This window comes from Tenebrio molitor, chromosome 7 (assembly GCF_963966145.1).
Source record: "Tenebrio molitor chromosome 7, icTenMoli1.1, whole genome shotgun sequence".
NCBI classification, from domain to species: Eukaryota; Metazoa; Arthropoda; class Insecta; order Coleoptera; family Tenebrionidae; genus Tenebrio; species Tenebrio molitor.
Genome location: NC_091052.1, coordinates 7,427,237 through 7,454,484, shown reverse-complemented (window position 1 = coordinate 7,454,484; position 27,248 = coordinate 7,427,237). Strand labels below are relative to the sequence as shown.

The 27,248-nt window shown below is 35.2% G+C and overlaps 1 protein-coding gene across 5 annotated transcripts in view; it reads left to right on the top strand.

Moving 5' to 3' along the window:
- Window positions 1-582: 582 nt before the first annotated feature.
- Window positions 583-27,248, top strand: part of LOC138134728 (LHFPL tetraspan subfamily member 6 protein-like) — a 103,794-nt gene continuing 77,128 nt past the window's right edge. For 3 of the 5 annotated variants that reach the window (XM_069053188.1, XM_069053187.1, XM_069053182.1), the window contains exons 1-2: window positions 583-739; window positions 11,726-12,004. In XM_069053188.1, the coding sequence (XP_068909289.1) occupies window positions 11,903-12,004 (102 nt within the window). In that variant the 5' untranslated portion in view covers window positions 583-739; window positions 11,726-11,902. Of the gene's footprint in view, window positions 825-11,619; window positions 11,640-11,725; window positions 12,005-27,248 lie in introns of those variants that run through there. The other 2 variants (XM_069053183.1, XM_069053186.1) reach the window with 2 other exon arrangements.

The window sequence follows — 27,248 nt, the reverse complement described above, 5'->3', positions numbered from 1 at the left end:
TTTTCCTTCTCGTGAAAAAAGTATTACTTTACTCATTTGTTGCATAAATAACTATTATTTGAGTCTGGAATGATTGTATGTTAAATATGGAATATTTATTATTATTTATGTGCATTTTACCTGATAGTTTTGTATTTAGTTATCCATTATCTGGCATTTTTAAATCGTGGGAATGACTCTTGGCTTCAAAAATTATAATCTGTTAAAAAGCAGTTTTCATTAATTCCGCAACGATTAAAACGTCCAATAAAAATTCTCGGATTCTCCACGTCGTCCATATGTTAAACCCTCGCTCTCGTACACCCCACAGTCCGAGTATTCTTTCCGCAGAAACTGCTAACACGAATTCTATAAACTTCAATCGCAACTTTCGTCGTTTCTAGCCCCCTTGAAATATCACCGGCCATAAATTTTGCCGTGGCGCGACACTTTAATCCCTGCTGTAACGACAGGCCCCTAACACAAATGATTCGGTGCTTTGTAAAAAATCTAATGCATCCTCTCCTCGAAAAAAAAAAATTAAGTGGTCCTGATAAACCGGCGCAGGGCATTTGTGCATCTCGCGAGATCCTCTGGACAGCCTCCGTCGTTTTCTGATTCAGCGATCAGTCGCGTGTCGGTCGTGGGGTGGTGCGCTCGTCAGTCAGATCCAACCCTGTGACTACGTGAGGTGACACTTTAAACATGTGCTGGGAGTCGGCGATGATTTAACGCGGCCCAAATTTAGACTCCGTTCAAGGTAAACCCGGACGTGGTGGCGGAGTGCATGTCTGTCGATGGTGTCCAGCGGAAGGGCCCCACGGCGATTTGCTCGTCGGTTTGGGGTGGGCTAATTGTTTTGATTTTGTGGCGGTCAGGGCTGCGACCCGGTGCTGTTGCTAATTTATTTGCTTGATTGGCTAATTTTGGAGCGTCGATTATTTCCGAAAATCGTCTATGTTTTCGTTTTGTCGGTGTCGGTGATTGCTTGCCAGGATGTCTATAAATACGTTTGTTGCTCTGTACCTTACACACAGTCGAAATATTTACGGAGTCGATAGTGTCTATAGTAAATCCCGAAATAGACTGTTGGTCGTAATAGGGAAGATGCGCCTAAAACCGCGCTTAAAAGCCAATGTAATAAATCATCTGATCGTCGGTGGGCTGGTGGGTTCTTTATTATCGGCTTCTCTCAGGGATCCGGTCTTTATTAAATTTCGACCGATTTCATATTCATGTATCCAATATTGGCGTGACAACTTCATAATGGCACCGATGACAACTAAAAATAGCCCGCTGTTATTCACGGATTCGAGTAATTGGAAAAACTAGCCCGGATTTGAGGCGACAAATCGATAATGAATTTTTATAGTGTGATGCGGTGGCACGATGAACTTGTCACGTGTTTAAAGATCCGGAAGGAAATCCGGGAACAAGAAAAATCAGCGTACTTTGCGAAGCAGCGGAGCGAAACTGCCCCTACACTATGTTTCGAGTTGATTTCTTTTTAAATCCGGGACAATTATCGAAACGGCGTTTATTGAGACGATACAAATTACGAATTGGGGTCGTTTCCAAATCGGAATGTTTATTCTAAACAGATTCTCCGCATAAAATTGAAATAAAAATCTCCTGTCAGATTTATTCGGAAACGTGGCTTCCTGCACTGGACGAATATTTTTTTTACCGGAGGAATCCCGACTTTTTCTTCATCAGCTGATAACGGAGTTAGCCCCTTGTTCCGTCAATCCGTGTGCAACCAGTATAAGTAATGGCGACATTGGAGAAATTGGGTTTCGATCAAATCACGTGAATAAAAGATAGATAGCCCCCTCATTATTTACTACTCTGCACCTAACGTTGCCCACTAAAAAATCAAATTTACATTTATATTGCTCGAATTGTTGCAGTTTCATTGAATTTCCTTACATTTAATAATAATAATAATTAATAATTTTTAATAATAATAATTTTTCTGATGTGAAAAAAGTGTCGCTGGAAAACACAGTCCACTGTCATAATTTCCATATACTCGTAGCTGTTCTTTATTGTTTAATTTAAACAGTCAATACATTAAATGAGAGAGGTTTCAAAACGAAACCAATTGATGCAAAGAGAAAGTAAATGATATTATGTAAGATTTCATTTCAACGAAACATTTCAAATAAAGCCTTAATTTAATGTAATGGAATTGTTACAATGTTTGAATGGCAGTTGAAATAAAAGGCAAAGCGTTCGATATGAAAGTTGATCGTTCCGAAAAATTAAGATTGAAAATGTGAAAATTATTCCCAATTTTGTGTGATTAAAAATTGAGAGATGAAAACAATAAAATGGTTATTTATGTAATATATCTGTAAAGTACTGCTACTCACACAGGTGAAAGTAAAAAATTGTCATCATATTGAAATGTGCACATTTGGAGTTCTTTTACAATTATTTTTATAAAATGTACAAGTGTATTAAAGAGTAAAATAAAGTTCCCAAAACTGTAAAATATAAATACTTATCTACGATCAACATTATTGATGTGAAAGGTCTACTCTAAATTGTCATTTTATCCACCGACAAATTAAAAGAGAGTTCTTATTGGTTCTCAGCCATAGATAAAATTGACAGGATTTTTTCTCCATGGGGATTTGGACCAATCAAAATTAGAAATACATATTGGGATTTTTATTTTTCCACCATTGCCATGTTGGCAACAGTAACCACAACAACATAACCAAATACAGGAACGTAGCCATGGTAACAAAACGAACATTAAAATTTTAAAAATTAAAAATATTGAACTAAGTATGTATATATTTTATTATATATTTGATCGTAGATAAATTATAGTATTATACTCGCAAGTAAAGGTTTCTGTCCACTCAAATGATTACATGCACTCGCCTTCGGTCCGTGCAGTAACCTTGATTTTCGTGCATAAAAACCTTCTTTACTTGCTCATGTAATAATATACTATTTTCCATTTTATGCAGTAATGGATTGCATTGCTAAATTAGAAATTATTCTTTATGCTTTACTTTCTTAGGCTTCCATCTTCTCCAAATGGGAATATTCAAATATTCTGGCAGAATACATTTGGAAAATATTTTTGTATGTTTATTTATGTTAGTAAAACAACCTGCCTACTATTATTTGATTTGCAATGTCACTTTTGTATATACATTAGATATTTTACATTTCCATATAAAATGCGAAAAAATAGTATTCGCAGGCTCCAGAATAGTGGTTATATTGAACTCGTACGGCTTAAGTACGAGCGCAACTATACTCGTTGAGTAAAGCATCACTTATCTAAACTTGTTATGAAATGTACTACCAAGTGACTATAAATTCAAGCCAATTTAATGGATTGACATCCTTCAACAATTGGTAGGCCTCGTCGTTGTCAGGTTCTATCTGTTGATTCATTTTTAGGTTAGGATTTTGGAACATTAGTGGGAATAATCGACACTGTAAAAAGCAACATTTACTGATGGGAATTCATTTTCATATTGCAATCTGCTTCAAAAATAAACCATTAAACTAAATGTATTATGCTCCGTAGTAAAAACCAATTTTAAATAAAAAATAAAAATAATGACAGCTTTGTTTTATTGCCAACATAAAACTTAAAACTGTGACCAACCTAACAAAAAAATCACAAAAATGTATAGTCACTTAGTGTTATTTTACGCAATTAAAAAATGTCCACTGTAGCCGTATAATATTAATCAAAAACAATGACTTTTTTAATAGTGGTGCAAACATCTCATTTTTATGCATCGAGTTCAGTGTTTTATGTTTGCATTATTATAATTTTTTTTATAAATTATGTTGCCGGATTTTAGATTTTAAATAAAGGTAGAATAAGTACCTAAATTTAGTTACAAATAAATTTCAACCAACCAGACTCGGTCTTTGAGTTTCATTGTGTTTTCCGGTTTAACGGAGAAATTCATAAATGCCGTATCCCATTTGAAATCCTTTTTTGTCTCTATTCTTGCTGTTCTTGTCATAATAATTATTAACTTTTTCATGTTCCATACACGACGTTGGCATCCCTTCGTTGTCATTTTTTTGATGTGTGTTCTTTGAGTCCTTTTTGCTTGCTTTTCTTTTGTTGTCATTCACAAATCAATTTTTCCTTAAATATGAAACGTCAACTTTACCAGAGTCATGCCCTGGCAATCTTCGATACTTTTGTACGTTAAATCCCTCTCTCTCTCCCCCTCTCTCTCTAATTGGCATTTCAACAATGTAGTTAACAGTTAATCTATATTCGCAAGAGTAGGCTTTACATATGGCAGTAATGTCAATAATTGAGACAGTGATACTAATAATGAATGGCAGTATGTTGCAATTATGACAACTATGTGGAGGATGTGCTCTCAAAATCAGACATAACCAAGACATTATTTCATCGAGTTAATTAGAAGTGATGTATAGATTATTTAAAATTGTCTGAAAGAGTTTAAATAATTGTGCCCTATTCCAGCCAATTTACGGTTAATTAGATCACTTAAGAGTAGCGTGTGTGGGTTGTTAACGGTCGGAGTAGAGGCGGAATTCCTTTTGAAACACAAATACTAGATGAATTGCTAAAGTTCTGATTTCACTCGAGTATGCAGCGTTCTTTTTCAACAGTCTGATTCAGTCCAAGACATTTCACGGGGAAAAACAGCATCCGTATTTAATTCTCGAACTATCTTATTTTGTAGCTGCTCACGTCAAAACCGGTGTAGGATGAATTGGTGTATTTTTTCCACTCTAATAAAATTCTGTTGTACGAACCGAACACCAAAATAGCAGTTTGCTCTTCCATTAACACAATTTTGAATGAAATTTTCAAGCCGAGATTGTGCGAAATGCAAGTGAATTAAACGTTGCGGTTCGTGTAAAAATGCGTTGATTCAATGTGGACATAATTTTGTTATACGCCACTTCAATTCAATTACACACCCCAGATTAGAGCGAGCCCAAGCGTCGAATTTATGTGAAAAATTTCGGATGTGGGTATAATAACTAATGAAAAATTCACAGTCGTAAAGTCCGGCTTTCCGCGATTACCATCCTCTTGTAATGTTAGGCGCGTATTACATTTTCGCGAGTCTATAAATAAATAAATAACGGCGATGTTTGTTTGTAAACAGCAATTTGCAGTGTTTACACCCATAAATTATTTCGGCGCTAACGTGTCCTTCACGGCATAAACAGTGTCACCAAATTAAGTAATGTGACGTCATTAATTAAATTACAGTGCTAATTGTCAAAGGAATTGGTGTCGGGGCGCAAGAGCAAACACTACATTTTGCGCGCAATTTGTTACAACTGTTTTGATATTTGGCCAACGGAGGGGAAGAACGAGCAAAAAATCACTCGCTCGTAAACCTGCACAACTGTCTATCAATCGTTTAAATAGAGAAAACGTCTATTTGCCATTTCGTGAAAAGCTTTTAACCCAAAGCGTGTAGAATTCAAATGGAACTTTGATCCGGTCAACGGGTCGACTTTGTTATTTTGTTCTTTGGATCGTGCACCACCACCGTCCTGCAATTTATAAGCTCACATGCACTCCTCTCCCGCGAATGCAAAACCAACTCGTTTTATTATTTTTCAGGAAGTTTGTTGTTTCGGGAACGGAATTCGAGTTACATGCAGATACTTCTGAACAACTTTACAAAATGTAACTAAGTAATATGAGCCGAAACTTGTAAAATGAATTATGCAAGCAGCATGTGTTCGCATTTAGTTGCGGTGTTGCTGTTTGCTAAGAGTTGTTGTCGGACCCGGTTCGCAAACCGCTTAATCCAACAACTTAAAAATACGAAAAACTTTCCAAAATGATGTGCCTCAAGTTCAAACTTTACTCTATAAATTAATTTTGAGAGTATCGTAAAAAAATGCGTGTTGCGAAATTGGGCAACACTTGATTCAACACTAAATGGCAGAGCGTCGCTGTAAAAGTTGGGTAAGCGGCGGCAGAACCGCGTATTTGTGCACTGATGTCATACGAACAAGTCAGGGACGTAACAAGCATGATAATAAAGCTCGGAATTTATTTAATAAGTTTTACGTCCCATAAAGTGGGGTTCTTCCCTTGTAAACATGTATTATTTTCTTCTCAAAATGACGATCTATTTAATCACTTTTAAACGGTTAAACTCTACTAGACAACATTTTGATTCTTTACGGTCTCCGCAAGCTTCGTTCGGTTGCCACTAGTCGAGTTAAGAAACTCTTATAAAGCTCTGCAGCAATTTTCTTAATTAATTTTTACATCATTTGTCTACCACACAAAAGATACAAAGTCGAATATGAAAGAGTGTAATTTAAATGAACTTAATAAGTGGTTTCGTTAGGTTTCTTAATCGCTTATTTATTTGCACAGAGAGCTTTTAAATTAGTTACTTATTTGATATTCAATGTTGCTTTATTGTATTTGAAACTTGTAGAAGTCGCAGCGGAAGATCCTCTATGTTGTTCGGAGAGTGAGGTAAATTACTTAAGTGTGTTTGTTGGAAGACAAATTGAGTGATCGAGTACTTGGCGAATGTCTCATGATTGTCACTTTTGCCATACAAGGATACACTTATTGGATGGTTTCCATGTAAGAAACGTGATATGCGAATATGCTAAAGCTCTGTTTGAGTTGTTCGTGTTTTATAAAATAATTGTCGCAACCTTTTGATGAAAGACGAATAATAATTGCCACATGATATACATTTTCGTAACGAATATGTATACATACATATTTATTTTTCACTTATAACGGTGAAAAGTGAGCTTTCTTCTGTTTATTATATATACACGAGTTTCATACATCGCTACAAATATTCTTGCGTACTTTTATTATTTATTTTTTGTACCAAACTATGTATTGTCAATTTTTGTCAATTTATTTTTGTGTGAAATACTTATTACATACATAAATACTCGAGAAGTCTTTTCCAAATTTGTATCTTCTGAAGTTCTTTTCATAATGGCCTGAGAAATTATTGAATGCATTCGAACAGCAAACACTTGCAGAGCATTATTTTCTGATTTATTTTCCATTTCCAGCATAACTTGCATAAGTTGTTCGTTGTTTTGATTAATTGTAAATTGTTTCGGATTTTTATAATCCCTCATTTTTTTTCATTTTAAGTGGACCAGTGCATCTGTTTTGGAATTTATTAGCTTTTGGTTTTGTTTTCAATGATAAGTATCCTCTGTTCAGCTTTTCAGTTTCGCTTTTTTTATGGAATCAGTAACATATTTTGACAGTTTAGTCTTGAAGCTCTTGGGGCCATTCACAACCATTTCATTTGGTGTATAGATAATTAAAATCCTCCGATAAATAAGCGAGCTATGGACTAATCTTTTTTTTTTAATTTACAGGCGTCACAAAAGTAGTTTTACTGTAATTATACTCGTTCAAAAAGACACCACTTTATAAACTTGTTGTGAAATATACTCCCAAGTGACTATAAATGATTTAAGCAAATAAGCAAACCACAAATTAAGATTCACATAACCTAGATTTCAGTTTGTGAGTTGAACTGTATCTACGGAACTGCGAACTGCGTTCAAATGTTGGCAACTGTGACTCATTCATCTAGGAACCGTTTTCAAACCACTTTTGATTTCCGTTCATGACATTTAAGGCTGGATTGTTTCAAGTTTTTTGTTTTTCACAGCCACTCTTGATCACACATTGTTCGATACATGTGGTAGCATTTACCGTTGAAGTTGAATGTCATACAGTGCACTGAAATTTTCACTTTGGAGAGAGTCGTCTCTACTGGTACTACGCCCCGAAGACAATTATCTTGTTTCTGTTTGAACCGAACCAGTTTTCATTAAGACGTCGCATTTGGCGAAATAATGTTATCAACATTTGTTCACGTGCGGATGCTACCGCTTTCGCAAACGCACACCTAACACGTTCATTTCAACATTTCAAAAGCCGAAGAGCTCCAAGAATACCCACGAACTTAATCAACTCCGGTAACAAGCAAAAATTTAATTATGAAATTCACGAAACGAAATTTCTCATTGCACAAGAGATCTAAAGCATCAACTACCTGTATTCCGCAGAAACTTGAATTTCACAAAGTTAAACGCATCCCCTTGTGAGTTGTCAAAACTCACAACGCAAGTCTCGACGAATATGGTCTTCCCCTTTGTATTGTTTTCGTAAATGATCTTAATATTTATAAATTATCTGTCAGTCTGAGACGTCGCGGTCCCGTTGATTTATGTCTTCTGCAATAATTGCGGACAGCATGTAAGTTTTGTCAACAATTTATGCTGAAAGCGCGGTACGCCCCTCCATAATTTTATATTAAATTCCGGAAGGGTTACACCATTTAAATCAATTTAACTAATTTGGACCCTCACGTACCCGACTCTACATTTTTTCCAAGAGAAATTAATCCTTCCCAAAGGTAATGTGGGTTACTGTATTATCCACCGCCTCACCGATTTGCCGCTATGCATTTCATTGAGTATTATCACTTCAATGATTTCTTGGCGAAAATGTGCGTGAGATAGTTAGTACATCTCTCCGACAAAATAAATATACCCGCTGTTCGGAAACATCTGCTTTTGCAATCCTGACTGGCGTTTAATTAATTTGATCTCGTACAATATGTACGGTGCGATTATGAAAGGATTCGGTTTTTTCGCATCCGATACAAAGCCGCAACCATAAAGGCCATTAAGACACAAAGATACAGATCGAAGGGGCGGTTTAATTACATTTGCACGAAATCAAAGGAGCTGTATGCGGTTGGTCCCTTTGATATAGATACAGCTCTCGAAAATAACACCACAATTTGCATATGTGCACTTTTGTGCGGCGCTAATAGTGGTTTTGTCGCAGGGCAAATCAGGGAAATGCACGTTTTAGAGCGAATCTGGCGAGGATTTACATTTTACATTTGGAGCAAAATTTCAACTCGGGACGAAATGTGTCAAGCGCAATTCGCAAATTTTGACACAGATCCCTTTGTTCACTTTGTTGCTTGTTTCTGGTTCATTTTCTTTATGAAACTCAATTTTTTAAGGGCGTAATGGGCGATTTGCTGGACATTTTTTTTTCGCCGATTGTGTCCAAATAATATTTGCAACGTTCAAAGTGTTAGATCGTATTTGTGCGACACATCGCAGTGTTAATAAACAATATCGACACCATTTTAAAAATGCAAGTGGGTCTTTTACTACAATGGCTTGTGCGCTTTTATGTTGGGGATAAGTTCTGCCCACATTTTATTCAGAGTGTCGTTTTTATTTTGCACGAACCCGTATACCTTCCCTGCAATATTTATAATGTTGGCGCTACGCCACTTCAACAGGTTTTACTTATTTTTTATTTAGTGCTCCAAGTTATTGGACATCATTCATTTCTAATAAGCATTGTGGAATGACTATTTCTTATCGACCCTCCAAGATTTATCGTCCGATAAATTTGTAATTACTGATAGAATCGCTAAATTATAGTTACGCCGTGTCTCGTATCAAATTTATCCTTAATTATCGTTCTTGTCCCGACGTGTTGACTTTTAAGTTTCTAACAACAAAAACAGGTTATCATTGTTTAATACAAGGCGTGCTCTTAGTGCTATTTGCAAGGAGCGACGGCAGCGGAACGTTGAATTTTTTTAATTTTCGTGATGAAATTAATTTTAATTAAAAAATAATTGCTTTTAACGAGGGCTGTACGGAGCTTTTGTGGTGTAAAATTGGAAAATTTATTAAACTCACTACAATATTTAATTACAATTTTTTGGGAGTGCCGTCTTGTTCATACAACAAAGTTGACAAGTTCAATAAGGGCACATCTGATTTTTTGCAACCGCATCCAACTTATTCGTTACGTGGCTGTGTTAGAATTAAAAAGTCGACAAAATGGAAAATATGGAATGATGGGGAAATTGTTTTTAGATTGGCTCGAAGTTGGAACAAAATTGTCGAAAAAGTTCACAGCTCAAGGCGCTATTACTTCTGCAACCCCAACAAATTTATCCGAGATTTTTTTTCGTTTTCTACCAGTAGTTGCGACATTTCAAAAGTTAATAAAATTTTCCCAGATCTCTTGTTTGTTTAAATTCTACTCTTATTTTAAATTCACTAATATCTATCACCGTGAATTCTACAATGTTTACATTAATTTAACGTTTTCGCCAATTTTGATTATGTGGTAAATAAACCACACTGGCATTTTACTGATTCACTGTGTATTATTAATACAACTATAGTATACTCCATTCTCTGATAGATTTTTATATTTTTCAATTCTAGTTGCAAAACATGACGCTGTGAAAAATACTAAACGGGCCAGGTTAATTGTTTCAAGTTACTCAGTACACCATTGGTAGCCCTGCATAACAATACGCGCCACTTGTAATCCTACGCGCACGTTGTTTACTCGCTGGATTGGCAGCAATTTATTTGAACGGATTTTCGCTACAAGAATTTTTAATTGTTATAAACTGTTGTTGAAATTATTGATTCTACTATATGAATGATATGATTAAGTTTTACGCGATGTCCTACATTTTATCGCGTAGTATTGTAAAATCGGCGAATGGAGTTTATATTTGCAGTAGGTAACGTGTGTTCAAAAAAAAATTGTAGTCAAGTCGAGTGGTGCGTGATTACTGATTTTGTTCCCCTTAACTTAGCTTCATCCTTCATCTGCTGTCAAATATTTTGTTTGAAGTATAGAACGAGAGAGTGGAAGTGGATTATCAACACGTATTTGAAATACTGTAAAATGAATTTAAAATGTCATTAATAACAAGTGAAGGTTTCATTAAAATGAGCTTATGTATCTAAAGGATTTGTCAACTGGGAAAACAAGCTACGTTTGAAAAACGGCCTACTTGAGCAGAAATTTATTTGAACAGCCGTTACACAGATTTTGCACTTGGGCGTCGTGTTCATTAAACTGGAAACGCATTCCGCTCCGGACAGGTTTTTTAAAAAACAGGAAACAAATAGTGTTTGTCTTGTATCATATCAAAACACGTTATAAATAAGTGAACCAGAAAACCGACATTATTCTTGATTTTATTCCAACTTCGGGTCACTTTTATTCGAAAATAGGTCTCGGTCGGACTTTTAAAGCCGTCCATCGGTCCTCGGCCCGGTGTCAATAATTGATCGTCGTGCTTTTCTGGACTTGTTTTAGTATGGCGCCACCCCGATGCCTTTTTATCTTTCAGCTTACTTTCATAACTTGTCATATACCTTCGGCATTGATATTTCATTTCGAGACCGGAGTCTCGCAGACTTCGAGCTGATGTTAAATTGTTGCGATAACTGTCAGTTCAATTTTTATTCCGATATAATATTTCCCTCTAATCCACTATCCCGACGATGCCTTCCGTATCGCAGGTATAAGAGGGAAGTGCGTCAAGTGTCAAGTGTCTTGTTCAAGAGATACGTTGCTCTATCATTTACACGCGAAGCGTCAGATCGCGTTCTACAAAATTACTCTTCACTCCGCTGTGTCATTAATAACAAAATTCTTATGAAATATCCCAGTCACGTGAGATGCCGGTCTTATTAAATCTAGTAAATAATCCCCGGCAGGAATGCAAGAACGCGACTAGCATGTGTGTGTGTGTGTGTGTGTTGGCTTTTTTGCATTAGATTGTCAGAGTCATCAACTTAGAAAATATTAAGTAATTTATTATAACCTTGGATTTGTGATGAGATGTGTTATTATGTTCCGTGGCGTTGTCTAAACAACTTCGTTTTTTTCTTTCAGATGGAGCATGGTTAGTGGAACAGTTCGATGGTCGGAAGAAATGTGACCATGCGTACTTTTTGGTTTACGAATTTTAAACCCACACGGGATACGTGATGAAAAGACTATCATTTTGTGTGGATTTAAAGAATTCAGTGTGATTCCGTTGGTAAACTCTAATTAGCTTGTAATCAAACAATGGCAACCTCTTTAACTGGTGTTGGAATTCTTTGGGCTACGCTGTCTCTAGCGGCGGCTCTCCTTTGCTGTTCTGGATTTTATTTACCGTTTTGGATACAGGTAAGCGTCATATTATCATTTATTCTTTATTTTATTACATTCTAGACAATTACTGTTGCATTTACAATTTCCTACTGTTTTATTAGTAAATTTTTTACAATTATTTTTAAATTTATTCTCGATCCTTCCAAAGAAATTTTGATTTGGCCATTGAGAACCAAAAATAATATTGGGTATTCATTTAAATTTCCCCTCAAACGCACCACTCGTCAATCTGCAGAGTAAAAACACAAACAACACAAAAAGTGAGGTTAGATTGAAATTTTAAAGGTGCGAGTTTGAAATTGTGCTTGTTAAATGTGTTCCGGTGAGCTGTTTTACAACACTTCGATTACCCATTTTATTTGCTGTGGAATTATCGGATAATTTACAGCTTTCCCGAAGAATTTTGAAAAGGGTAAATAAAACAAGATAAATAATCGAGCATCAGGTGAGCAGAGCCGCAACGGTTAATTTGTATAATTTTTGCGAGGGTAAAGCTTCACGTGCAAATAATGCCAACTGAACTGTAACTATTCGATTGAAGTTGTTCAAAGACAAACGTATGAAATATTTGAGAACTAACGTCAACAATTCAAAGACTGGTACTTGGCCAATCAAATCCCGGATAGTTTGTGTAAATTTCTTCTGTTGGAAGGTGGAAGTATTATATATTGTCATAAAATATCCGAACGTTGCTGTTAACATATCCAGACTTCCAGTGCAACTGGAGCATTGGGATCTGACAGGAAATTTAATGTGCAGCAGCGAACCGAAATCGATACGTCAAAACTGCTCTAAATACACCTCTACCTATTTGCTGTCGGTTTATCTGCAATAAGTTACAAGAGAATTGTACAGTGTTGGATAGAGATAAGTGGAGTAACCGTGATGCGAACTTTAATTTCGATCTGAGGCAAACTTGAAATAGGCTTCGTAAGAAGCTTATTGTACATGTAAATGTTTACCTATAGCGCAATACGGTAAACTTGGGCCCTATCAAGGCGCGAATTCAGACCATAACAGGTTAATTTATTGTAAGTAGGTCTTACAGTTTCCCTGAGGAAAGTTCGACGAAGCCGGTTTAATTCAACAGACCGAGCCGAATTGTTGAATGAGATTTTGAATCGTCGCACTTAAAAAAAATAAATTAATTTCGCGCATGAAAGGGACGTTTGGAAGTGTGTTTATTGGACAGAAGGTTTAATTGCACATCAGTGAGCGCACAAAGGGTTGTTTTTAATTAAGATAGTTCATAAATGGACCACTGTCGATGCTTTGATCGTTGCATCGAAATAGTAAATTAATTGGGTTTTTTGTCAACAATCTGCTGAAACAGACATGACTAATTGTAAACTGCGATTTAATTAAAGTGCCAACGAATTCACGGCAGAATGTTAACATTCAAGTCTTGATTTCTTTTTTCTAAACAGGAAATTCAATGTGTTGATTTAAACATCAGGAGTTTATCGAATTCCCTCAGTTTCCGCAGGTTGATGGAATTATTTTAGCCGAAAATAATTCGGCTGACAAATTGAATGTAAATTTTTTTGAACTTGGTTTTCCATTACTACCTTGTCATTACGCACAATGTTGGTATTTCAAATGTATGAATTTTGGTATACAGTATAATGTAAATCTTTTTTTTCCTTTTGAACTTCTCGAAAAAAATATTATAAAAAAGAATATGTTCCGATAATGTTCATTTTTCCAACCCTATACGTTTCCGCGCAATGATGTTACATATTGCCATTTTTTTTAATGGCAACCCCCAGTTTTTTGGAGGATTTTGATTTATGTTCAAATAGCATGTACGACCTTTGAACTGATAGTTCCTGAGATATCAATTCTTGAAAGTGAACACACTAAAATTCCACGTAGAATAATTTTCTGAAACAACCAACTAAAATAGCGTCCCAAGCGTAGATTTTTAAAGGCGAAAAAAATCGTTTCCCAACAGAAGTAAAGTAAATATTCGAACTTTTTTTTTTGACAGTACGCTAATCGTATTTAGAACCAAATGATCAACGGAAAAGAAAATATTTTCATTATTCCAAACTTTTGGGGCATTGTTTAAATATAAAATTAAAAAAAAAATCCAATAAAATTACCAAATTGCTTAGAATACTTCTTGTTTAGCAAAGTCTTGTAATCGTTTTCTTGAGCAGTTCAAGGTAGACTTTTTCTCATTAAATATGTTTTAATTTCATTAAAGGTTCAAATATGTAATTAAATAGTTAATATTAAAATACAAATAAGTACATTTTTAAGTTTTTGTCTTTTCGGGGTTAAATTTTTTGGTTAATAGAAACAATGTAATGAAAAAAAAGTTTATTAATAAAATATTAAACATTTGTGTCATTTTGTTGTTGGAAATGAATTAGTATCTTTATTTTTAATAGAAATTTTATATACAGGATATTTCACAAGTGATAATGAGTCCGGGGGAATTGAAAATGCTACCCACAATACATTTCCAAAGTGAACGTGGCTAAAATATCGTATTGTTTTAAAATGAAATTATGAATCCAATACATAATTGTATTTGTCACAACTGACATTTACGAAAATGTTAAAATATGACGATTAAAATGTATTCTAACAATGAGGAAACAGACATGATCCTAATTCATGGCGAATGTAATAAAAATGCTTCACAAAAACTTTTCGTTTTTTCACAATTTCATTTAATCAAGCGAATGACGCTTATGTCATAATTTACGAAACTGTACAGCTAACTATGTCTTATGTTTTTTAAATCAAAAAACAGATATCCAGGTTAGCTTTGCAAATGTATTGTGGGTTGCATTTTCTATTTCGTCGGGCTCATTATCACTTGTGCAATACCCTGTATTACAATCTTTTGAACTGTTTTTTGTTTGAGGTTTTTCGTCATGGTTAACAATGAAGGAGGTAATTTTATTTTTGTTTGAATTTTGACATTTCAATGTCATATTTGTCAGAATTTTATTTCTAATCGGAGAAATTTGATGCTAAAGCTACATATTTAAAAAAATTGAAACATTTAACATAATAATTCGTTTATTATTTTTAATCTCTAGTTATTAGTCTCTAAAGTAATTTCTCACAGTGAAATATAATGTGAAAAATTAAAATTTCAAGGTTTTAATAATGTAAATATTGATTATTATTAGTTTAAATGTATAAATAATCAATTGATTTCCATATATTTATTTAAATTAATAAAACAAATATGTATAAAGAATTATTTTGATAATACTGTAATGTAACGCTGCCGTCACCAAATTTTTGCTCCATTTGAAACCCTGTAGCAATCGGCAAGGGACAGTGACCTATTTGCCAAATTGCGAGTTTTGCGGTGCTCCTTTCAAGGTGCCACAACGAATTCGTGTTTTACTCGTATATATTCGCAAGCTCGGTAAAATTTGAAACAGCCCTCGAATAAAAATTAAAAAGGATGAAAAGCACATCGAATGTTGCTCGGAGCTTACAAACCCATTTTGTTCGTAACGGCCGACATAAACCACTTAGCCGGAACCAGTTTCTTTCGTGCATAATTCGCCGAGCCGAATATATTCCAAAATTACCTCCTTTGGGAGATCATTCGTCTTAAGTAATTCTCGTAGATACGTCAAGGTGCAGCAGTAGAGGAAGCAAACGAGCTCCGAAACAGACCGACAATTCTCTTTCATTCGGCCATCGACTAGGACGTAAGCATTCCTCGAATGAAATAATAATCGAGTTGTTGCGTTCGGTCGAAGAACTGATCATTTAAAAATCCGCCAGGGCGAAATCAAACGTATTGTCTGGAGCGCGTTTCGCTTATGGGATTAAATTTTAGAGCAGTGGCGCCGCTTCCATTGTCTTCCCTCGTTCCGACTTGGCAGAGTTGCAATATTTCAAGAACATGCAAAGACATCAGTGCTTAACATGCGTAGATGCGATATTTTGATTTCTCGAATTGCTACTTTAAATCGTCCGTTGTTCTGCCAAGTCTGCCGGAACGCTTCATTCCTCTTAATTTAATGTAAATTGATTCCCTCGAGCCAATGTTTGCTGAACGTTCGATTATGTTGAAACTTTTTTCGTCCAGGACAGCCCCTTTAATTAAAACAGATCGCCGTGCAAAATAAAACGAATATAATTCGGTCGTTAACATGCATTCCTACGTGAACGCAGTTCACTACAACAATGGGGTGGAGATGATCAATCTAGAGGTTGAATTGTCGTTTTCATTATACCTTTTCGCAACTCTGCGGCTAGTTAAACCGGTTTTGCACTGATTAGGTTCAACGCAGGACTTGTGCTTTCTAACAATGTGACGGCAGCAATTGGACGCTTTTAAAGTTTAACCCACAACGACAAAGTTAACTTGGCCCCGGCACACCGACACAACCACGAATTGTATAATGAAAACAAAGGATTCTTTTGTAGCTCTATTATAATTAAATACGAGGAATGTTTGAAATCCAATTACAATAGCCCACCGAAACTCACAATACAAATTTCCCAATGAAATTTCATCAAATTAACTTTTTTTCCAAAGGTCTTGTTTTTTTTAAATTCGGACGTTCAGTTCGTCGCTAATTTAAATGATTTATAAACAAAACGAAGGGTGGGGGTGGCGAGGGGCGTGCGAACGACGGTCATGGAATATGGGGCATGATTCTGCTGAAAATGAAAGAAGAGGAAATGACGGAATTTAAGGAAAGGAATGCAATCGACATAAAGTTGGTCCTATTAAAGGAATGCCGTCTCATCCTAGCTCTATTCACTTTAGATTCTATGTCACACACAACGAGGGCATTTTTTCTCTCCCTTCTTTGCACACCTTATGTACAAATTCAATTAAATCCGCCGTTCAGTCTTCCTCCTTATGAAAATAAATCCTTCCCTATTAACTTAATTTAATTATGCACCTAAATTCCCGTTTAAAGTTCCCCGGATAGGTCGTGCTAATTAATTTGTAACTGAGATAAACAATGCCACTATTACGAAGCGGAATGAATTCTGTAAAAAGTTTCAAATCCGCGCCCTCGAGCGTAAAGGAGTTATTTTCGCGTCGACACAACAAAGTTGCGGTACGTACGTTACGGTGCTCGAAACAAAATTCTGTTTACTGTTGGTAATTGAAATTTCAATTTTTAATTTTAAAATTTTCCCTCTTGCGAATATTTTTATTGTTGTTGTTTTCTCAACCGTGACACATTCCCTTTTCATCTATTTACCCAACTAACTTTTACTAATTGAATCTAAAACTCGTCGTATGAATTTCTCACTACAGAATTCTGTTTATTCAACTACGCTTCAACGAAAATTACAAAATTTGTTGGTCATTATGTTAAATTATTGCGATTGTGGACTAATTGGGTTAGGAATTTTCGGCCAGGTCGAGGATCATTTATTTTACGTTCGAAATAGGACAGATCTGGGGAAAGAGACACGATAAAGATGTGTTTTTGCAGGAAAATCATCCGACACAATCGAGCACAAAATGAAAAATGTGCGCGTCAACAAGATTGCCACGTGTGCAAGAATTGCTCCGTGAAGTTTCATTTAAACCTGTGAAAATGAAAAAATAACTTTCCGAACCATTTGCCGGAAAAATGGGAAAGTGTTACAAGTTCGCAGATATGTAAACAACAATTCATGAAAAAAACTTCTTTTTTGTAAGGATTTCAATTCACTTCGCTCTTAAGGATCTGCGCCTGTCGTGGAGCTTAGAATTAATCAATTTAAAATATCTGAAAGCCCAAAGCGGGATAGTTTATAAATTGCGTGCTTTCAATTTTCAGGTTTAAGGTCCTTTTAAACCCGTCCTCGTCTAATCGGATTACTGGCTATGGGTAATATTTTAATTCGCAAGCATTAATTGTCTAGTTTAAAAGCACAAAATTCCGCCCATTATTCCTCCCGATTCATTCGGTTTCACTTCTCATTTTGAAACATCAGATGGCTATCAGACAGCCGTATTGATTGTACCCATTCTTCTTTCCCCCAGCCTTTATTTTGTTAACGCTGTTCTCTTAATTTTATTTGTTCGGCCGTTGTTCTTCGAATTCAGCCGTGCATTATTGAAAAATTGCTGAGAAATGGAATTTTAAATGAGGCTCAATTTCTAAAGTTTAACTGAGGGCTTGTCACCTTCTCCCTGCGGTTAACTATTATGTCAACCACGTTGTTACTTAGTCTGCAAAAGTTCTGAAGTAGGACGCTAATCCAACTCGATGGTACTTACTTTTTCATACCGCTGCTGCTGAACTCGGACTCAGCACTATTATTAAACACCACTACTAAGCATCTTCATCCCCTCTTGAAACGTGACGGGGAAGGAAATTTTAATGGCCGAACGTCAAACGCGTTGCAAATTTGCCCCACAGTAATGACATAATTTATGTACACCGCAAAACACAGTCGTGTTTATTTGCATCTAGACATCTAGTTCTGCATGTGTTCATCCATTTTCACCTTCTTGTTTCATCCTAACTATTTCTCATACCAAAAATATCACTTAACTATTTTAATTCCTTCCAAGTTATTTAATTAAATAGATCACTCAATTTTAACCTTTTGTCACTCTTCTGATATAACAAATCTTTTCAAATAGGACATTTTCTGCTAAGCCACGCAAATCTAATTTCCTCTGTCATCTTATTTCCCTCAGTAAACTGTAGCAGGCTTAAATTTTTCCGACTTTTAACTCACATTGTTAAATCGCATTTTTATTAATTTCCCTTTTTATCTCGATGTTTTTGGAACCACAAACATTCTTTGTATTTCCTTAATAAAGAATGATTTAAATGATGCTGTTGTGAGGAAGATTTGGACGATTCTTTCGCGAAGGAACTTATTTGACAGGTCATTTTCTTTTGAATGATTGGTTCAAATCAATCGATTGGTTATAAAATAGCAGCACGTCACAGCTGCGAGAATTGGCATCTGAGGACGCATTTATCAGTCTGGAAGTGTTAAATAATAGAGACTTCTTAGCGCATGTTTGCATAATTCTGAAAGCCTCAGGATGCACTTTTAGCGATAAATTGCAGTTGTGTTCGGAATCGCGCGAATAAATAAAATAGTTAAAACACATTTATTTAAACAAACGGGGCATTTTACGTGTCAGAAACGTCTCTCGCAGATACGATCCTTCCTTTTTGGAATATTTACGACTTGCACCTGCAGGCGATCTATTTAATCATTAAAAAGGTGTATACGAGATGCCTACGTGCTGAACGGTATATCGCGAACTGTCCTCGGGCGACAATTCCTGTTAACAATTTTTGTTGGGAATAAGTTTACATAAAATAAAATTACTTGGAGATTAAATTGTGATAGACCCCAATATGCGGAGTTCCCATAACGGGAAACCACGTATCGAACAAAAGGTGCACGAACGCACCGATCAAATCCAATTAAATGCTTGGGAAGTTTTAATGAAATGAAGTATCACTGGAAAGTTAATATTTATTTTGCGGGTAGGTCAAATGTTTTAAGTGGATTAAGTGCCTCGAGAGATGTTTTGTATTTTGATACGATTGTTTTGTTAATGTATCTAACAGCCTGTGTATCGGTGTTGAGTTCCAATCGGGACTTTAGAAGTAGCCGGAATTGCTCCGGCGGTGTTTACATCGCCAGATAAGATAATGCATGTTTACAAGTACTGCAGTGCCTGAACAAATTGAATTAATGCTCAAAATGCAATTATGCCGGCTAAGTGAGTGCAGATATTAATTATGATAGAATTATGCAAAGTAGAGTTTGCCGGAAGCTATCGGTAACAATTTTAAGCCCTCTCTGCAAGATGTGCGGTTAGTTCAAAATTGGTAAGCAATTAAACGCGATACTGGCAGCCTGGTTGGCTTCGCTAACCGGATTTTAAACGAATTACATTTTTCTTTCTTAAGACTAACTGGATGCCAGGATGTGTGCTTATTCTAAGGATGATAAAAGTGTACAGCGCGTCCACTCAATTTGAAGTAAATCTAAAACGTGGATATTAGCGGTTAGCATATATCTCACGTTTAGTGTATATAGCTTCATCTTTTCTCGATTAAATCTATGAGAGGAAGTGATCGGGCGACATGTGCGGAAAAGTAACAGCTTCATTGGGAAAACATTTTGAACTTGCTACGATTTTTATGTACGGGTGGAAAACAATAAAATTACGGAACTGACTGAATTTAAACTGTTTCGATTAGTCTGACATAAAATAAAAATGATTTTTTCTCCTATTGTAGAAACACCAGTAATTATTAATATGTTTTTTTAAATTAGATAACAGGGTTTATTACCCACGGCCCGTTGAATAATAATTTCAAAACTCACGGCAAATATCATAGCAACTAGTTTACGAAGTCCAATCGCAAATTTTAATACAATGGTATCAAGTATGCAAATAATCGTAAAATTCTCTTCATAGTCCTAGAAAAGGTATTGTATTCTACTCGCAGGTAATGGCTATTACTCATGAGGAGTAATAGCCATCATTACCCGCTCGTTGAATAATTTACTATTATTTAATTTAAAAATACAAATGGCAATCGATAGATGTGTGTGGCGCATAAGTGCAAATTTGTAATTCTTATGCAATACTTCTTAATCCATCATATTTTAAAAGAAAATGTTCAGTAAAGTGTTGATGTAGGTGCGAGGAGGTGCTTGTATCAACGGATTATGATGAACGAGCTGACAAATTTTAAAAGAATCAAACAATTTGGGTTCTCAAATTGATTGAATTTTTTTTGCGGCTCAAGAACTTGTCTGCATTCGAAGTGAATGAATCGAATTGTGCGTTATGTTTGTTGCGAACAGTTTAAATATTGTTTGAAGATTCAATAATGATGTTGAATTTTACATTATTTCTCAAGCGGAACCTCGATGCATCGTCTATACGAATTTGAATTTATTACAAATTCCTGAATGCCTGTATGAAAACTGAAATGGGTTAGGCTATGTAAAAGTGATTTTAATAAAATTACGCTTACCTTGGCCTGGAATGTTTTGATTACAAAATATCAAAGTTTTTGTCAATAAGATTATCTAGTATCATCGGGACGGATCAAGGGTAAAATTTCAAGCTCTCGCATACATTTGGTTTTGTTAGCAAAGCCGAGTTTATGATGAATTATAAATTGTTTCCTGTGCTGGCTCTGGATCCTGCATTTGAGTTAGACGTATGGAGTCTCTTATTAATTGAAATGTAAATTGCAATCATGTTGCAGCCCTGGAGCGTTTGCCAATTTAATCGGTAGCTACATTAATTTCGTTATTTCGAAGTGCACAGAGAGATTTATTTATTCGACTGACGGAAAAAGTCACCGGTTCTTGCCGGTTTTTTACATTTAATCTCATATTTATTTATTTAAGTTGTTTACATCTAGCTCCACTCACGTTCAGGGGGAATTTAATATTGTGTAAAAATTCAAACGTCTATTAAACCTGCCCCCCCGTGTGGGTTTGTGTTCGAGTGCTCAAGCCATCACAACTTCAAATAACAAAATGATGTTCTTCTCATTTTTAAAAAACAGAATTCTCGTCCTCTTCCATTTCCTTTTTCTGTTATTGCTGTTTCACGTAACGAGATTCGGTAAGTTGCCAGGAGGCAACTGAACTAATCAAATCAACCGCTGAGCTTTATCAATAAAACATTTAAGGACTTACGCCAGATAACTGCGTCTTCGACCGAATAAAATTAAAATATCTTCCGGCACGCAGAACCTCGTCCCCACCCTCTCGTCCCTAGTCATGTCGATGCAACCCTAATTTTAATATTGCCAATTCTCAAATCCCAGGCGCTGTTATTTGAAATTTTCATCGGTACAGATCTACAGTTGTTTTAAAATTACGAATTTCAATAAAGCGTTGCTAGTTATTCATCGACATGCAAATCGAACTTGTTAAATTGTATTCGAGTGGATTTTACAGTCGGTCCCTGACGGAATAATAAGTTTACGGGATTGGTGCAAGGGTGTTGATTATCCTGTCTTTGACCCCATTTTTCAGGAACACGCTCTCTTGGAAGTTTGTCATAATAATAAATTATCTTTTTTACAGTGGCAGACGTGCTTTAAAGGGCCAATAATACCGGCTTTACTTGGCATGAGTGTACTTTTTGAAAATGTGCACTGACGCTTTCAGTATTTTCAAGTTTTCTACTATTTTTGCGTACAACATAAATCCTTTAACTCTCAAAGAAGTATTCTCATTAAACTGACACGAATTGCAATTGCTTAATATATCAAGTTCCGGCACTTTTGTTTAGCTTAAATTCATGCAGCGGATTTTTTTTTCTTTAACAATTACTGGAGAGCGCTTCGTGATTATTGGTATTTCCCCTCCTTCGCCGAAAGCAGGAAAAAGTGCAGCAGTTAAAAAGTATATTTTGCGGAAGTGTTCAATTTGCAAGATGAATTCTTGTTGATTGCAGCCTACGACAGTCCACAAATCATCATCTTGACAAGCCACCCCATCGCGAGGGTTTATGCTGGTTGGAGTTATTATTATCTGGCGAATACAGTACTTTTGCAAACAGGAAAACGCGAATTTTTTTGCATTGTAACATTTGAGTAATTTATTTCACTTCTTTCAAAAATTATACTTGTCTTAAAACTTTCCAAGTTTTACAAGTCTTTAGAGCTCGTCTTGAATTGACTGTTTTATCCTTTTATCGTAGACATTTTATATTTTTCGGTGATAGCATCATGAAATTTTTTATCGCCGTTGTTTATAAAGAAAACTGAGAATTATAAAAACATTCACCCGGCGCATCCACCATTGTGCACTGAAATATAAAATGTGTATTATTATCGGTTATTATAGCATCATAGATTAAATTTGCAAGCAATAACAATAAATATATGATGAAGTTTTTTTGTTCATTCAATACATTTTTTATAGCTGTAGTCAATATTACATAACAGTCAAGATATGTAATTTTTATGCCAAACTTCCTACAAACTAGTCCAAATTTTTTGTACAAACTTTTTGTCAAATGGAGTCGCCACAAGTTTCTCTCTGGAGAGGTTGAAAATTTCTAAGTGTTGTAGCTAAGACGTAAAATATTTATTTCAATTCTTATTAAAGTTGCTCTATTCTATACTACATACAGGTTGTCCCAAGTAGTTTGTTCGCCATTTTTGGAACACCCTGTATATATATATTTTTTTAATTATTTTGAATTATAAATCCTCTCAAACAATTATTAGTCGCCGAGATGCATATTTTAAGAATGAAATGGAAAATAAAAAAAAAACTGCATACATTTTTGGTAGATCATTTGGTTTGTTTTCGACAAATTATTTTTTAAATTTATTTTTTAACAAATTATAGATTGTATGAGTGTATTGTTAAAGTAAAAAAGGACGTATAAAGACAAATAAATGCGGTAGGTATTAAAAAAGATGTTTTTTGAAAAATAAAAAATTCACCAATAATAATGAGCCCGACGGAATTTAAAATGCAACCCACAATACATTTGGAACGTAAAGCTGGATATTGACGTGGTAACTATCCAGCTTTACCTTCCAAATGTATTGTGGGTTGCATTTTAAATTCCGTCGGGTTCATTATTACTCATGAGTCATGAATCACCTTGTATATGATTTTTTTAAATGTTTTTTTTTTTTTTACTTTTGGAGATACTGCATTTTAGTAGCTAATTTTTTGTAAGGATTTATACTTTAAAATGGAATAGGAAATACATATTTACAAAAATCGATCTAGATCCAGAGGGATCTAGAAGACCGCTCTTGTAAGTAACAAAAATATTGTAAAAATTATTATTATAAGAAAAATAATAACAAATAAAATGTTATAACTGGTGGTTTTAGACTTATTAACCTTTCACCGTTTTTATTCTGTATCTATAAATTCAGGTTTTATTTTTGTAAATTTAATTATCATTCCCGGATGTACCTAGTACACATTGTATTTATCGTATTTTTGAAATAATTTTGTTGTTGTTTTATCATCGGTGGATTTCCTAGTAATGTAGTTATTTTCGTGATGTGAAGGGCATTTTTAGAAAACTGTATGAAAAAGTGTAACACTCTGCGGAAATACGCAATTTGCAAGATGAATCCTTGCTGATTGCAACCCACGACAGTCCACAAATCATCATCCCGACAAGTTGCCCCATCGAGCGGCTTCATTCTGGTTAACTTATTACCCCCTAACGGCGCGAAAACCGCCACCACGAAGACGCTTCTAACTGCAACAATTAAGAAAAAACCGATGCGGAATCTGCACTAATTTAAGTCTGATTGAACCGGGAGCTATTTTAATTAGAAAAGTAATTTACCGTGTAATGAGAATCAGCTTAAGGCGCTTGCCGTGACATGGACTTGTCATTTAATAACCTCTCTACCCTTGATACACACTCACTTCTGATCTAACTTTAACGGATGATTGATCGACTAAATTTCCCATCTTGCTCGAAGGTGCGAGAAAAACCTTATTCGGGAGTTAATCTAATTTATGATGTATGTTATGACGTGCTAAGTGGCAGTTTGTGCGGCCCAAATTTCCAGTTTTGTCGAATTAAAACTTGACACTTCTTGACTCCATTAGGCGGATGACGCCCAAATCCGACGACGAATCTAATAAAAGTTGCTCAAGATGCGTATTAAAAATGCATTAAGCAATCTAAATATCGTTCAGAAAATAGCGGATTTCGTGGGTGGCATTCGGTAACTGCTGCCAAAAGTCAAACGTGAAATTGGTTTTTTCTTTACAAAAGACAAAAAATTTTTTGCAGGATTTATTATGCCAACGCTCGCTAATTAAAACTTAATTCCGTCCAAATTAACCTAATGAGTTATTAAAAGTTTGTAATTCAAGTGGGTGACAAAAGATTTTAATTAATTTTTGACCTTTATGCCTCTCACGTACACCTTTCGTAACATGGGCCTCGTTATTTATTTACACATCAACAGAATGTCTATAATGTTATAACAAAAGGGACGAGATGGATGAGTACTAAATGGAATATGAAATATTGCGCGAAGATGTAACATTTTGTTAGTCTTTATCTACGTAGAAGATTAATGAAGCAGCATACACTTAATCGTTTTAGTTTATCTACCATAGTTGCGCTGATCATTGCTGTGTTGTGATTTAAGGTAACCCATTCAAACTTTGTGTTTTCACTACATAACTAATTATCTCTCGGGTTGAATAGACGTTTCGCAAAACCTACCACCGAGGGGTGAAAGGTGCCAGTTATCATTACATTCTAGTTTGATACAGACGGTAATTATTTTTAATTCGTCCCCGAACCCGGTTTGTTAATTAAGTTCGGCTTAAAAACACTACAACCTCATTTTAGACTAATTAACTTTTATTGCTTTTTAACTGGTAGTGCGCTAGTGGCAGACTCATTTCGCACGAGTATCCCTCTTTTATTTTCATTATTAAATGATAAAAATGCAAACTCGACGAATACAACATTGTTTATCAATGTTCAACACAGACCTTTGATTACTCGTGCAGTTGTAACAGTCACTTTGTTTCGTTTGTTAATTAATGCGATCGAAAATTTGTTAGTCTACAAAAATATGTAATTAAGTGATGTTTTTTATTTTATTTTTGATTTCCACAACAGTGGTGCATCCGTTGGAATCGTTTTGTCAATGCACAGTTACGTTAAAAATTATTGTTACCAAAAAGCATTGCTTTGTTTTTTAACCAGCAAACGTTAATTCCATTTAATTTTCCGTACGTAATGGGATTTTAAACTTGATGAACCGTAATAAAGGTCAATGTACCGAATTAGCTGGCGCGAATACATATGTGTCTTTCTAATGGTTAAATCACTTAATTTAAACTTTCTAACAATGTAATGTAATTACACTGATTACAATCATTTTATGAAATTATGCTGGTACAATAACTTTATTTGTAATTATGGTGGATGCGCCGGGTAAGCTCAATTTCTACAAAAGTATTGAAATCATCTTTTTTAACACTTCCAAATCAAAAAATAATTTTTAATATTACATTTAAACGTTTCACGTGAAGCAGGAACATGTTTCAATCTTACAAAATAGTAGTATTTTAGCAATTTCATAATGGAGTTATTAAAGTTATGAGCTAAACCCACATAAATTTATGAGAGGCACTAGTTGTTGTACAATTCGGTGAAATGAAGACAGAGATTAAGGGAAGGCTGCGGTAGTTGTGAATTATCGTTGTTTAATAATAATTAGTCTAGACACTGTACTGAAAGAATGTTTTGGATTATTTTTTGGCACTTTTAGCACTTAAATTTCCACTCGAACTTGACGCAATAGACTCCACAAAGTTGGTTAGATGCTCGTGTACCAGTCAAGGGACTGAAACTTACTAGACAGCATTGAGTCCCTCGTTTGCAATTTAGTGAGGAACACGTAAACTGGAATACTAACGACTTATCCAAGTTTTCTTCTTGCCACACATGTAGCTGAACAGGTGTAGTGACACCTAAAGATGTTAAAAATGTTTAAGTAGTTATAATATGCTTTTTTTTTAATCAAAAAACCACGACCTGTTGACTTAGTTTTGCAATAATAAAATTTTACTGTATTTAGAGAATTTAATGATATCTATTGGCTATACCTGCCAACGCCTGTCATTTTTAATGTAATTGAAAGTACTGTGCGATCAACAATTATTTAGATCAAATAGTACTATGGCGGACAATAAATTTAGGCCGGCCTGTCATTGCCTTCACATCAAAATGTGAAGCTGGCATTATGTTCAACTAACCCCATTTTCGATTTTTGTCATTCTTGTCATCGTGACAGCGATAATCAAAATTAAAATTGGGAAAAGAAGCGTGCACCAGAGAGAAGTGCTACTACAAATCAGTTATGCTAGTGCGTCATGATCTGTAAGTTACGAAAAGGGCGAAGGAAACGCCAAACAGCTTGAAAACCTTCAGTTTGAGAAACTGACACATCAGTCATAATGACAATAAATGGTCGCTTGCATTGACTTTTTTGAAATGTCAGAAATTTGCCGGCCTAAATGTATTGTCCGCCATAGTACGTAGAAATCTTGGCCGTATGTCGAGAGGGATGAAGTATTTCTGGTTGCATATACCCGTTATAATTTAAATATCGAAATTTTTGTCGAAACTTGGCCAAACAGGCAACAGCGCTCTATGTCCATTCTTCGTTATTGAAAACACCATTACGAAAGTAAGATTAATCTTTTGTGTCTGGAAGTAAAAACCATTTTTGCGTTAAAATTTGATTCATAGTGACAGTTGTTTGACGTTTATTAGCAAAGATATGAAAAATCTGAC